The sequence below is a fragment of the Carcharodon carcharias genome, chromosome 13 (assembly GCF_017639515.1).
Source record: "Carcharodon carcharias isolate sCarCar2 chromosome 13, sCarCar2.pri, whole genome shotgun sequence".
Classification (NCBI taxonomy): domain Eukaryota; kingdom Metazoa; phylum Chordata; class Chondrichthyes; order Lamniformes; family Lamnidae; genus Carcharodon; species Carcharodon carcharias.
In genome coordinates this window covers 32,267,444-32,281,240 of record NC_054479.1, presented here as the reverse complement: position 1 = coordinate 32,281,240, position 13,797 = coordinate 32,267,444, and the positions used below count along the sequence as shown (strand labels likewise).

General features: G+C 40.4%; 1 protein-coding gene across 3 annotated transcripts in view; it reads left to right on the top strand.

Moving 5' to 3' along the window:
• LOC121285552 (sarcoplasmic/endoplasmic reticulum calcium ATPase 2) overlaps positions 1–13,797 on the top strand; it is a 179,362-nt gene that overhangs the window by 147,777 nt on the left and 17,788 nt on the right. For all 3 annotated transcript variants that reach the window (XM_041202082.1, XM_041202081.1, XM_041202083.1), the window contains 6 exons: positions 1,453–1,555; positions 2,411–2,542; positions 2,627–2,752; positions 3,163–3,381; positions 6,452–6,787; positions 11,162–11,382. In XM_041202082.1, coding sequence (XP_041058016.1) covers positions 1,453–1,555; positions 2,411–2,542; positions 2,627–2,752; positions 3,163–3,381; positions 6,452–6,787; positions 11,162–11,382 — 1,137 coding nt within the window. The remainder of the gene's footprint in view (positions 1–1,452; positions 1,556–2,410; positions 2,543–2,626; positions 2,753–3,162; positions 3,382–6,451; positions 6,788–11,161; positions 11,383–13,797) is intronic.

Sequence of the window (13,797 nt, the reverse complement as noted above, 5' to 3'; positions counted from 1 at the left end):
CACAAACAGCAAAGAAATGATGCCAAGATGACTTTTTATTAAAATATGACTTTAGTTCAGAGATACAAAGAACACCAGGTGATCACTCTTGCTCAAGTAGTACCGTGCGATCCTTAACATCCACTGGAGAAGTCAGGCAAGACCTTGGTTTAGTATTGCATCCGGAGGTTGGGACTTCTGTTTGTACAGTCCCTCCATCCTGCACTGAAATGTTAGTCTATCTTGTGCTCAAGTCTTTGCATTGGGGATTGAATCCACAAGCTTCTGACTCAAGACCGTGAATGCCATGGCTGCTGATATGGTGCAGGAAGAGGAAATTGAAAGTAATTTGTGCCCTTGTAATAGAAAGAGTATCCCAAATCACCTAGCAGCTGCCTGTGGGATTTTATTATCATTGTTATATTCAGAAGCAGAATATTTAAGAGCTGACAGGTAGATCTTTCTTTGTGTAACTTTTCCAGAATGTCCTAATGTGTTGAGCAATGAGGTGCCCTTATTTTCCTTTTCTGTATTGTATTATTGTTTTTTAATTAATTAATTGGCCATTTGAAACTTATTTGACTGAACTTTCTATTTCAGTGGTGTTAAATGATATTTTCAAAAATGAAAAATTAAATATTGGCTGTGTTCAATCCCTGCTTTCTTAGAATGCCTTGTCATGTTAAAGTAAGTTTGAATGAAATAATTCTGGTAATGTGAACTTTATTAGCCATTGCCAATGCAGATGTTATCTACACTTTACATACCTAGAGCAGTAACTTTTTAGGGGAAAATGGCTAGAAAGGAACATGCTTTATTGGTAGTTGCAGCTTGAAGGGTTTCAGTTTTTAACAGCTGGTGTTACACATTGAGCTTTGCTGTTTTTAAAAATAATATTGTCAGTAAAAAAATATTAATGTTTTGGAATTCAAGTTCCAGATTTCTGCATGACCTCTGGCTTAAGTATATGTACATGTGTTTGAACTCTTGCCATCAATAACATGAGAGTGGTGCAATCAAGGCAGTGTAACCACAGCTGCCCAGTCACACTGCTGCCAAAAGTGCCTGATGTTGCACCGAATGATCTCGGATAACTGGGGCATATATTGCATATCATTAACTAGAGTGGGTGTGACCGCTACCTTCAGCAGCGCTGCAGTTTAAGTACCTATATTGCAGTGCTTGTATTTAATTCCTGTTTCAGAAGCTGAAATAGAAATGTTAACCCAACTCAGCACACCAATGAGATCTTATCCAGCTGTATTAGAAATGATACTGTAACAGAATCCCACAACAGGAATAATGGCTTGCAAATCGCAAATAGTTTTTAAAATTAAATTCAAATTTGTGAAACTTGAGCCTGGCCTGAGGCAACTGTCACTAGGACTGCGCTAACCCTCCACAAGAAATTCCTTGATTCAGTAGAATATTCTGACCTGGAAATTCTAGTTAAGTTTAATTTTTGTCTTGCAGAGAATTGGATAACAAAATAGTGAAGTGTTCTGATTACGATGGCCTTATTGAACTGGCAACTATCTGTGCACTTTGCAATGATTCTTCTTTGGATTATAATGAGGTACGAATCAAATATATTATTACTTATCAGTTTCCCAATACTCTGTATATGGGAGCCAAGACCAGGTACATGTCAATCAGGGCTCAAAGATTGAAGCTGGAGGAGGAAGATGGAACTGGGAGAGAGAGCCAATGCAAAAAGAGGATGGGTTGTGGGGAAGAGGAAAATTAAAAGGAAGACAACGGTGGAGGAGAGGGGACATCAGGACACAGGGAAGGGTGGGTGGCCGTTACTTAATGGCTGGGGGGAGCTGTACTGGGTCAGATTCTGTTTTAAGGAGAGACGGAGAAAGGTAATTTTTTTTTGGGATGGAGTTGCAGAGAGCAGGTTAGTGTTTTATTTAGAGCAAAAGTTCATATTTTATGCCTAGTTCATAATTTTGAAGCGCATATAAGGTAAATGCAAACTGAATGGTGTATCTGCTATGACTCAGTGTGTGCAAAGATGATGAAATCTCTCAAATCTGAAGTAAATTTTAAAATAAAGATAAAAAATGGATGTGAAATAGTGAAGATTTCCGCCCTTCAAAAGTCTGGCAGAACATTTAAGAGAAGCCTGTTCCCAGTGAATACTTCTGTATTCCAATGTTGTGGTCCGTGTGTGTCTCTTTGATAATTGTGATTGAGCACTAAATCTCACTTAACTGAAAACATTTCTCTGTTAAATTGGAACACGTTGTGCTGTACTATAATTTGAATTTCTAATACACCTTTGGTTTTGACCTTGAGAACTGGTCGCAACTTGTTACATTAACTATAGGAGAAGTACCCTAGTTGCCATGTGTCGTGATGTCAGAAGTTATTCAAATAATGTGTTTCTGGTATCAATGCTAATAAATTTTACCTCCCGTTTCAGACTAAAGGCGTGTATGAGAAGGTTGGGGAAGCCACAGAGACTGCCCTTTGTTGCTTGACTGAAAAAATGAATGTGTTTGACACAGATGTGAAGAATCTAACCAAGATTGAGCGTGCCAATGCTTGCTGTACTGTAAGTTTTTAAACTCTGAAGCATTGCTTTTATTAAGAAAAATTTAATAGGGTATTTAGCTTAAAACATATTTTGTTTCTCCAGGTCATCAAGCAATTAATGAAGAAAGAGTTCACTTTAGAGTTCTCTAGAGACCGGAAATCGATGTCTGTGTACTGTTCCCCTAACAAACCCACTCGTTCATCTATTGGCAATAAGATGTTCATTAAGGTAAAACTTCATTGCATTTCATTTTGTTCTCCACAGCTACTGTTCATCTTTTATGGTTTCACATTGGAGAAAGTAGTGTTTTGTAGTTTGGCATATAGGTTGGAATTCATATTTGCAAATAGTACCATAAACAGTTCACTGAATTCCAGCCTTGCACTGTCCCTTGACAGTTTGGAGCAGATCTGGCTGAGTCTGTTTTGTGTTTGCAACCATGACCTCCTATTAATGATTAACCTTGAATGGATGGAATTAATGTTGAGATGGCTGAGAATTGAGCTCGCCAAATCCATTATCTGAATTGGTTTGCAGAAGCAAATCCATTATCAGGGTACAGGCTCCCAAAGTACCATAGAAAGTGGTGGGGTCAATGTATAAAGATACTGTAACTATGTTTTGGTTTGTTTCAATAGGGCGCTCCTGAGGGTGTGATTGATAGGTGCTCGTATGTTCGTATTGGAACCAGTAAAGTACCCCTCTCAACACCTATCAAAGAGAAAATTTTGACTGTTATCAAAGAATGGGGTACTGGGAGGGACACATTGCGCTGCTTGGCACTGGCTACACATGATAATCCATTCAGAAAGGAAGATATGAATCTGGAAGAATCATCAAACTTCATTAACTATGAGGTTAGTATTGGGCACAAGAAAGAACTTTAATATGCCGATGTAAACTTTACACAGGTAACTACTGTTTTAAAAAGTAAATGCTGTCCGGTTTATATAATGGCACGGCAGTCAAATGTTTCCTAGTTACAACATAAGGCAGAGTCATCTTCGTAATGCACAGACAGATTCTCTCACGTTATTTTCAAGCATTTAATAGAGTGTCTGTTCCAGGCATTCCTGAAAGAATTCCAACACCCCTTTTTTTAAACAGATGACATTGTGCTATTTGTAGCCTCATCTGAGAATCTAATGTGCTTCACTAACTAAATGGAATAGTTGGCTAGCCAGTGAGATATGATTGTTGGTGTCTATGGATTTACACAACTCTGGTTTAGATCTCAAAGGTATGATTGGGAGATGTAATGGACAGCTGTCCTATTTGCATTGAATTGGTACCTGGCGGTTTTGTTGGATGTCAACTTCAGCCTGAACACAAGTCTTTGGAGCCACTCTGGAAAGGGTCTAGGGCACTTAGCAATTATTGAAGAAAGATGTGAAAAACCAAAGTCTAAAAACAGATTATGCTTGTAAAAGCAATAATGTCCCAGCAATTCTCCATGGCTCAGATTTCCCAGCCACACAACAGACAAGCTCTTTGGCCCTAGGACCAAACTGTGTGATAAGTTTGCAGCGAGAAAGGGAACTGATATGTGGAGGAAGGGCTTGGCTGACTGGCCTGTCATTGAGTATCCTAGAGGGGAAGTCAACCTTGCAGTCAGCACAAAACTTCAGTAAAATATTTGGTGATGGGTCTTTGGGTTTGGATACTTAGAATATCCAGATGACGGGACATCTTGTTTAAAAAGCAGTCATCCATAACTTTTAAAAGTAGGTGTTGATTATATAGCTGATCAAGAAAGTCTTGAGAGTTTATTACACAAATAGATTGTGTTATCTGTTGGCTGATTATGAAGAAACTTACTTGTGTAGCCAAGGTTTAATGGCTACCATGATTGAGTTACAAAGTGAAAAACAGGTACTGCTAAAACTTCATACTTCCACCTACCGGAACCACCATCCACTATGCCAGGGTGTGTATTTATTGTTGTGGTCAGGAGGATAATGGTGGTATATGCCTATGTTTTATGGTAAGTTATGTTGCTCACTGTACCACTTCTTTAAGGAACACCTGTGTTTTATGCCGACTTGGCAAAATCTTATCTACACTTTTCAAATATCTGATCACAAACTAATAACTATCCTCCTTGGGTGGGTGGAAGCAAAAAGTAAACAGTCCCTTTGAGGTTAAGATATTCCATGGTGATGTGCCGAGCAATAAAGTTGAAACTGAGGTGTGCCCTTCAAGCTAGGCAGACCTGTAATTCTTGATGATTAAAGATCCATCATTTGGGGCTGGGACTCTTCCCATTTCAGTTGTAGATAGCAGTACAAAATAATCAGTTAAAACATTTTGAATGGTTGTTGATCTATTTTATGATGTTGACTTCATATGTCTACCATTATTTCCTCAAACACTTTTCAAATCGCCACATTGATATTAGTATTTGAGTGGTCCTTACTGGATAAGCATTGGACCACTTAATAGTACCCCATTCTTGTAAATTGTCTAGTCTTGGTTACTTAGATTCCAGGACTACAGCTCACATTTAGGGGTTCCAAATGCTTGGCTTTTGCCAACCTGTCTAAGCTCTCTGGATCTGAAATAATGTGATATCATGCTATTGGGAAACTAACTATAATCCATATTGAGCAATTAGGATTTCTACCTGTATAGCTTTCTTTGTTTGGTTTGAGTATGGTGATGGGTTTCTATGTGTGCCAGATATCTCACCAGATAAACATTGGTGGATTTCACCACAGTGATGAGAAGTTTTTTTTTGTTCATGGGATGTGGGTGTCGCTAGCATTCAATGCCCATCCCTAATTGCCCTTGTTCAGAGGGCATTTAAGAGTCAACCACATTGTTGTGGGTCTGGAGTCACATGTAGGCTAGACCAGGTAAAGGTGGCAGATTTCCTTCCATTAGTGAACCAGGTGGATTTTTATGTTTCGTGGTCATCATTAGACTTTTTATTCCAGATTTTTATTGGATTCAAATTCCACCATCTGCTGTGGTGCCTGGGTCCCCAGAGCATTACCCCGGGTCTTTGGAATACCAGTCGCGTGACGATACAACTACGCCACTGCCTCCCTCCCTTAAGTATTTGAGCAAAATGGTGTACAGTACATACAGTTTTACTGGCAGTAAATTGCTATCTGCTGATGTGTCTGTCGGGCTGAAACTGTTCCATTGTAACTTTTGAACCTTTCTTTGCTCTTGTTACTTTGTAAAACTCATTCAGTGAGACAAATCTTTCAAACAGATTTGAAGCATTTATCTTAGAGGTAATTAAGCCCATTTGTATCTAATAAATGTATTTCAATTGATACAAAATTACACCATTTTGATCATAGAGTCATAGAATAGTTAGCACAGAAAGAGGCCATGTGGCCTTTTGCGTTTGCACCTGCTCTCTGTAAGAACTAGTCAGCTGGCCCCACTCTCCCATGTTTTCGCCATGTCACAAAATTGGTCATTTCATACTTGGCCATATTATGTTAACTGATTTTGGCGAAGGAAGTAATTAAATCCTCTGCTTGGCAGGAGAAAATTCATGTACTGCTGATTGGTAAGTCCAGCTCAAAAAGCCAACTGACATGCATAAACAGCCAACACTCATCAAACCACATTCTCACAAGACAGGAAGGTAAAAGGGAATAATTATATTTACCACTTAAAGACCTCTTTGTGATTTTTATTTAACGGTGTAGTGATAGGGTGCTACCCAATAAAGCAAGCCCTGTCAGACAAGTTCAAAAAGGCCTCTGCATTAAGCTAGGATTTTGGGCTAGAAAGAGTTTGGGAATCCATTTGGCCTCAATGTGCCTACAATAGTAGTTCAAAGTATATTTATAAAATATCCCCTTAGTTTGAGCATCATAAAATGCCTAAGCTATTAGTATGTAGTATTGGTAATTTCTGGAGCATTGTCCAAATGTTTTAAAATGACAGCACTGTCTCCCATTCCAGGTTGGCCTGACATTTGTTGGGTGTGTTGGTATGCTTGATCCACCACGAACAGAGGTAGCTGCTTCAATCAAGATGTGTAGACATGCTGGCATCCGTGTAATCATGATCACCGGCGATAATAAGGGCACCGCTGTAGCCATTTGCCGTCGTATTGGTATCTTTGGAGAACGGGAAGATGTCACTAAAAAAGCGTTCACTGGCCGTGAGTTTGATGAACTTCCCCCAGCAGAACAGAGAGAAGCTTGCTTGACTGCTCGCTGCTTTGCTCGTGTAGAACCATCCCACAAATCTAAGATCGTGGAGTTTTTGCAAGCGTTTGATGAAATCACAGCCATGGTAGGAACACTTCTTTTTGAAGTTCTTCATGCTCTAATCATTCTTGTGTTAGTACTTTATTTAAGGGTTTTTCTGAACTACTTTTGGGAGTGGTGGCAAAGATGATTCCTGGTCTGGTTCATAAGGACTAGGAGCAGCAGTAAGCAATTCAGCCCCTCGAGCCTGTCCGCCATTCAATACGATCATGACTGTTCTCATTTTGGCCTCAACTCCAATTTCCCGTCCTCTCCCCATAACCTTTCAACCAGTTACTAATTTAAAATCTGTCAATCTCCACTGCTCTCTGAGGTAGTGATTTCCACAGATTCACGACCCTTTGAGAAAAGTAATTCCTCCTCATCTCTGATTTAAATCTACCACCCCTTAGCCTAAAACTATGGCCTCGTTCTAAGATGCCCCAGAAGAGGAAACATCTGCTCCAAGTCTACTTTGTCTACCCCCTTTAGCATCTTTATATACCTCAATTAGATCTCCTGTCATCTTTCTAAACTCTAGCGAGTATAGGCCTAAACTTTTCAATCTCTCCTCATAAGACAAGCCCCGCATCTCATGAACCTCCTCTGAACCGCCTCCAATGCAACAACATCCTTCCTCAAGTAAGGGGACCAAAACTGTGCACAGTACCATGGGTTAATGTTTTCCTTGTAGGCAAACAGCTTAAATGGAACTACCTTCATGGGTAGGAGAATGAATTTTAAACAAGTTTCCCTGACTGGCCATAATTGACATTTTTCCCATCGAACTACAAGTTGTTATTGTGAAAATGAAGTATTGCTCTTCCTCTATCCCTTAAATAGGCTTTGCCGAACATTTTCATGAAGACTGTCCCTTTAACACAAAGCAGCTTTCATCTGAAGAATGCATTTGTACACTAAGTTTAATGTATAAGATGTGTTAGCTGTTGCAGATTGACGTATCAATGTGTTCATATTATTAGATCATGGGCTCCCAGGTCCAGTATTGCCCCTTCTCTAGTTGGACTATCTACATATTGTCTCAGGAAGCCCTCCTGGATGCACCATACAAATTCTGCACCATCCAAACCCTTAGCACTAAGTGATTCCTGGTCAATATAGGGAAAGTTAAAATCACCCACCACAACAACCCTATTGCTTTTACATCTTTCCAAAATCTGCCTATATAACTGTTCCTCAATCCTCCGCCAGCAATTGGGAGGCCTATAGTAAACCCCCAACATTGTGACTGCACCCTTCCTATTCCAGAGTTCTACCTATATCGCCTCGCTGCATGAGCCCACTGAGGTGTCCTCCTGTCGTACAGCTGTGATATTCCCCTAAACCAGCAGTGCAACTCCCCCACCTCTTCTACATCCCTCTCTATCCTGCCTGAAACATCTAAATCCTGGAACATTTATCTGCCAATCCTGTCCATCCTTCAACCAAATCTCTAATAGCAATAACATCATTGTCCCAAGTACTGATCCAAGCTCTAAGCTCATCTGCCTTGCCTGTTATACTTCTCGCATTGAAACAAATGCATTTCAGAGCCCCCAGTCCCACTGTGCTCAGTAATTTCTCCCTGCCTCCCCTTCCTCTTAGTACTACTGGCCATATTCACTGGTTCCCAGGCATTTATTTCACCTGCTGACCTATTGCTCTGGTTCCCACCTCCCTGCCATACTAGTTTAAACCCTCCCAAGTGACACTAGCAAACCTCGGAGCCAGGATATTGGTGCCCCTCCAGTTTAGATGCAACCTGTCCTTCTTGTACAGGTCCCACCTGCCCCGGAAGAGATCCCACTGATCCAGATATCAGAAACCCTCCCTCCTACACCATCTGTTCAGCCATGTGTTTAGCTACACTATCTTCCTATTTCTAGCCTCACTGGCACGTGGCACAGGGAGTAATCCTGAGATTACAACCCTAGAGGTCCTGTTTTTTAACTTTCTGCCTAACCCCCTGAGCTCCCGCTGCAGGACCTCGTCATTCTTCCTGCCTATATCGTTAGGACCAATGTTAGTTCCACGACCTCTGGCTGTTCTGCCTCCCCCTTCAGAGTGTCCCATACCTGATCAGAGACATCCTGGACCCTGGCACCAGGGAGGCAACATACCATCCTGGTGTCTCTTTCACGACCACAGAAGCGCCTATCTGAGCCCCTGACTATAGAGTCCCCTATGACAATTGCTTTTCTGTGCTTTCACCCCCCCCCCCCCCCACTGCTGAACAACAGAGCCAGCCATGGTGCCACTGCTCTGGCTACTGCTGTTGTTTTCCCCTGATAGCCCATCCCACCCCCACAACAGTATCCATAATTGTATACCTGTTAGAGAGAGGGACAGCCACAGGGGATTTCTGCACTGACTGCCTGCTCCTTCTAGCAGTCACCCATCTATCTGTCTGTACCTTGGGTGTGACCACGTCTGCAAAACTCCTGTCTATGACACTTTCCGCCACCTGAACGCTCCTAAGTGCATCCAACTGCTGCTCCAACCGATCCATGCGGTCTGTGAGGAGCTGCAGTCGGGTACACTCCCTGCAGATGTAGTTGTCCGGGACACTTGAAGCATCACAGATTTCCCACATCCCACAGGTGAAGCACTTCACTCCAGCAACTGCCACTTCTAGAACTATTTAATAAATTAATTTAAATCTAATAACTGCTTATTGACTCCTTATTAACTATACGTTCCCTAGGACTAGATTTCTACTATAAATGCTAAATTCTAAGAACAGTAATCCTCTGATTCTGGTCTAGATACCCTCTACTTATTAATTAAGTGATTAATTTATTTGGTTTAATTAGTTTAACAATGTTTTAGTTTCAAATTCAGTGTAGATTCTCTACCAGCGGTCCATGAATCCCCGAGGTTAAGGTTTTTATACTCACCTCTCTGGAACTCTGTCCTCCGACTGGTCTGTGTATGGTGAACATGTCACAGCAGGGGAGTTGCAGTTGGCCTCAGTGCCATGAGATTAGGGAAGAGAAATTTGGCCAAAATCTCCATTCCTGATCTCTAAGCAGTGATTCCTAATTTTTAGATGTTGGGTGAAGGCAACATTGGGCTCAATTCTGAAGCTCACTTGGTAAAATAACAAGCACTCACAATCTAGGTTCAACTCTTCAAAAGAAAATCTTTAAGGTGAATTACTTGTTACATTTCAAGTAATTGTTCTTTTAATGGTATTTCATTATGCTACTTTTCCATGTTAAAGCCTATCAATTATTTTCATACTTTAGAATTTATATGTTGAGCACATTAAATGCCTATTTTAGAAATTATTTTCTCTGTTCATAAAATCTTCAGTTGCTATTAGAGGGTTGTGGAAGTTGTAACTGTTACAACCTGCTAGTGTTTAATTGTGATTGAAACATCAAGCTACCGATAAAAAAGCTGACACCAAAATTAATGTACATGAAAAATAGTGCAGTTGGTCACTAAAATAATATCTTGATATCTTGTACCAAATGCTGAAAAATGTAATATATTGCTGCATTAGCTTCCTAGAGCATTAGTTTTGGGACACTGGTCTCGCAAATAACTTCCTATTCAGGCACTAAGGTGTAAATTAGGCAATCCATTGAAAGGAGAGAGAACACTTGAGCACAAGTTTGACATGCCTATCCCTGTGCCTCCCACACCTTGATTATCGACTGCTTAACTTCTGGTTGCTAGTCTCCTGAGGTTGATTCTAAACTTGCTGCCACAGTGTTAAACTAGTGTTATAGATTGGTTAACCATTATAAAAACCATCCAATTTTAATTTCTATTGTTTTTCAGTATTACCCAGTCTAACAGCAGTAAAATTAAATCTGCCTGATGTTTCTTAACATCCTGTTGTATATATCTAATACAAATGTTGAAGAAACTTGAGAGTTACCTCTGTCCAAATTACTTTCTTGTCCTTGCCCACCTTCTTTTGTCCTTCTATAAATTACATGTGCGTTTCTGAAGAGAAGGGGTAAATAATAATACCGGGCAAGTTGGACATTTGAGAGGAAGAGATTTTTGTAACCATGACACCTTTCATAAAGGGCCAAAGCCACTTCACATCAAAAGATATTCCTCTAGTGCATATACCCTTCAGAGACACACTAATTACCACTGATCAATTTCCAGCCACAATGAATAACATCTAGTCAGGGGCACACTTACAATTGATTGATTGTGATTTTTTTTTCCCTATATCCTGTTTGCTCACATATTTAGCCCCATTTTGGCCTTTGAAGTACTTAGACCTGATTGAAAGCTGCCTTCAAGTAATCAACCATATGTGTCTTTTGGGTGCTTCCTTGAAATTTTCAAGCACTGAATATTGTTTAGTATTGCAAAAAATAATTTTCCTGAATTCGACCATTTTCATATACCCAGTATGGTTTTCATCTGGTATCGTTTTTTTTTAAATCTTTAGACTGGTGATGGTGTGAACGATGCTCCTGCTCTAAAGAAGGCAGAAATTGGAATTGCCATGGGATCTGGTACTGCTGTAGCAAAATCTGCCTCGGAAATGGTCCTGGCTGATGACAACTTCTCCACAATTGTAGCAGCAGTGGAGGAAGGCCGTGCTATCTATAACAATATGAAACAATTTATTCGCTACCTCATCTCTTCCAATGTTGGAGAAGTAGTCTGGTAAGTAAGAGGTCCTGTTGTATGCAATCATTCCAATTTCTGATTACTCATTTCTTCCATTAAGGAAAAGATTACGTTGAAAAGCAGTAATTCAGTCAGTATATCTGGATCTTAGAAAATAAAGTTTGGCACAACTTAAATGTTATCAGTATTGTGAAATCAACTTATGCATTTCCGCTGAAGTCACAAAACCAATCCTTTCAATTGGTGGGTATGTATTTAACCAGTTCTCATACACGGCACTAGACGGAGCATAGAATCTTGAGGCAAAGGCCACTGGGCCCAAGAACCCTAATAACCAATCCCAACAAGCTGGCTTCTCAACTTACCTTTTATCCTCCTCCATGCAGTTAGTTCACTGTTGAGCTTATTTCTATAATTTGGTTCAGTACTTGAACCATTTGCCACATTTTCCCAGGTAAAACTTTGATTGGGTCACATCAAAAGACTCCCTTTTCCCTTTGAAAACAAGCCAACTTCTTTTAAATTGTTGAGGTAATCCATATTCTGATACTATTGAATTCTCTTTGGTGTTTGTCCCTTGTTACAAGGGTGATAATAACTTTCCTGTGATGGGTGAGCAGAACTCCACTCAGTACTGTGACGACCTAAGTTGACAACTGTCTTATACAATGAAAATGCAACCTTTTATGAGTTATACAGGTTTCTGACCCTGCCACAATACCGAAGCAAATCACAAATACCATCCAATGTGGCTGATGGTGGCAAACTATCCCTCCTTATCTTTCTCTGTCTGTCTGTAACTTTTGACATGGTTGACCACACTATCCTCCACTGACAGCTTTCTGCTGTGGCCCAGCTGGATGGGACTGCACTCACCTGGTTCTATCCTTATTTACCAGTCACAGCCAAAGAATCACCTTAAATTACTTCTCTTCCCACAATAATTAACATCTCATTGGGGACCCACTTACAATTGATTGACCTTTTGACAGCTGCTGACTTGTGTTTTTTTAAAAAAAAATGTTGTTATAAACCTAGGTTAAAATTCAGTGATCAGGTTTATTATGCATTGGTATAAAATCCTTCACTTGCTAGAGAATTGTTTATGTTGTCATAAAGAGTCTTTGGTCTAACTGAAATGAAGGCAATAATGCATGATTTATTTTGATATCCTGGCCACTCAGATATTTTGCCCCATTTTGGCCTTTGGAACACCATTGCCTCTGGTGTTCCCCAAGGTTCTCCCCACCTCATTGTTCCTTATCTACATGTTGCCTCTCAGTGACATCATCTGAAAATGCTGTCAGTTTCTATGCGTATGCTGATGATAAGCAGTTAACTTCCACCCCTCAACCCCCTTTACTGTCTCTAATTTGTCCAACATCCAGCACTGGATGAGCTACAGAATTCTGAAGGGGCTTGTAAGGTCAATGCTGAGAGATTGTTTTTGTTGGCTGGGGAGCCTAAAACACGGGAGCACTGTCTCAGGATAAGGAGCCGTCATTTAGGACTGAGATGAGGAGAAATTACTTCACTCAAAGGGTTGTGAATCTTTGGCATTCTCTACTCCAGAGGGTTGTAGATGCTGCATCATTGAATATATTTAAAGCTGGGATAGACAGATTTTTGGTCTCTTAAGGAGTTAAGGGGTGTGGAGAGCAGACGGGAGAATGGGAGTTGAAGCCCAAGATCAACCATGATTATATTGAATGGCAAAGCAAGCTCAACAGCCCATATGGTTTACTCCTACTCCTATTTCTTGTGTTCTTATTCTGAGGGGACTTGATGGAGTGGATGCTGGAAGGATATTTCATCTTGAGGGGAAGCCTCAAACTAGGCGACCCAGTTTTAAAAAATTAGGGGACCCCCTTTTGGATAGAGAGGAGGAGAATTTTTTTCTGTGAGGGTTGTTAGTCTGTGGAATTCTCTTCCCCAGAGGCTGGGTTATTGAATATATTCAAGGCTGAGTTAGATTTTTGATCAACAAGGGAGTCAAGTAAATGGGCAGACAGGCAAGTGAAGTTAGGGCCGCAGTCAGACCAGCCATGATTTTACCCATTGATGGAGCAGACTCGAGGGGCTAAATGGCCTACTGCTCCTAGTTCTTGTGTTCCAAGCCTGTAGAAGTGATACAGAGGTTAAAGCATGCACTGGTTAGACCATAATTTTACCATGAGCTATTTTCATTTGGAAAAAAAACAGAGGGAGCAACATGAATGATCCTAAAATCGATCAGAAAAGCCTAGAAATGTTTATGCTGCATAATCTGGAGTAGGGTTGAAGAGGAACCTCATTAATGTGCGATATACTTTTCAATACTCTATTATATAATTTATCTTATTTAGTGTGTGCATAGTCATAGAACCAAGCCTTGTCAGTGGTTAGATGGAGTTCTATAAGCTTGCCTTCAAGTTTAGTCAGTGGACACTCCTCGACAATGTAAGTCGTTGA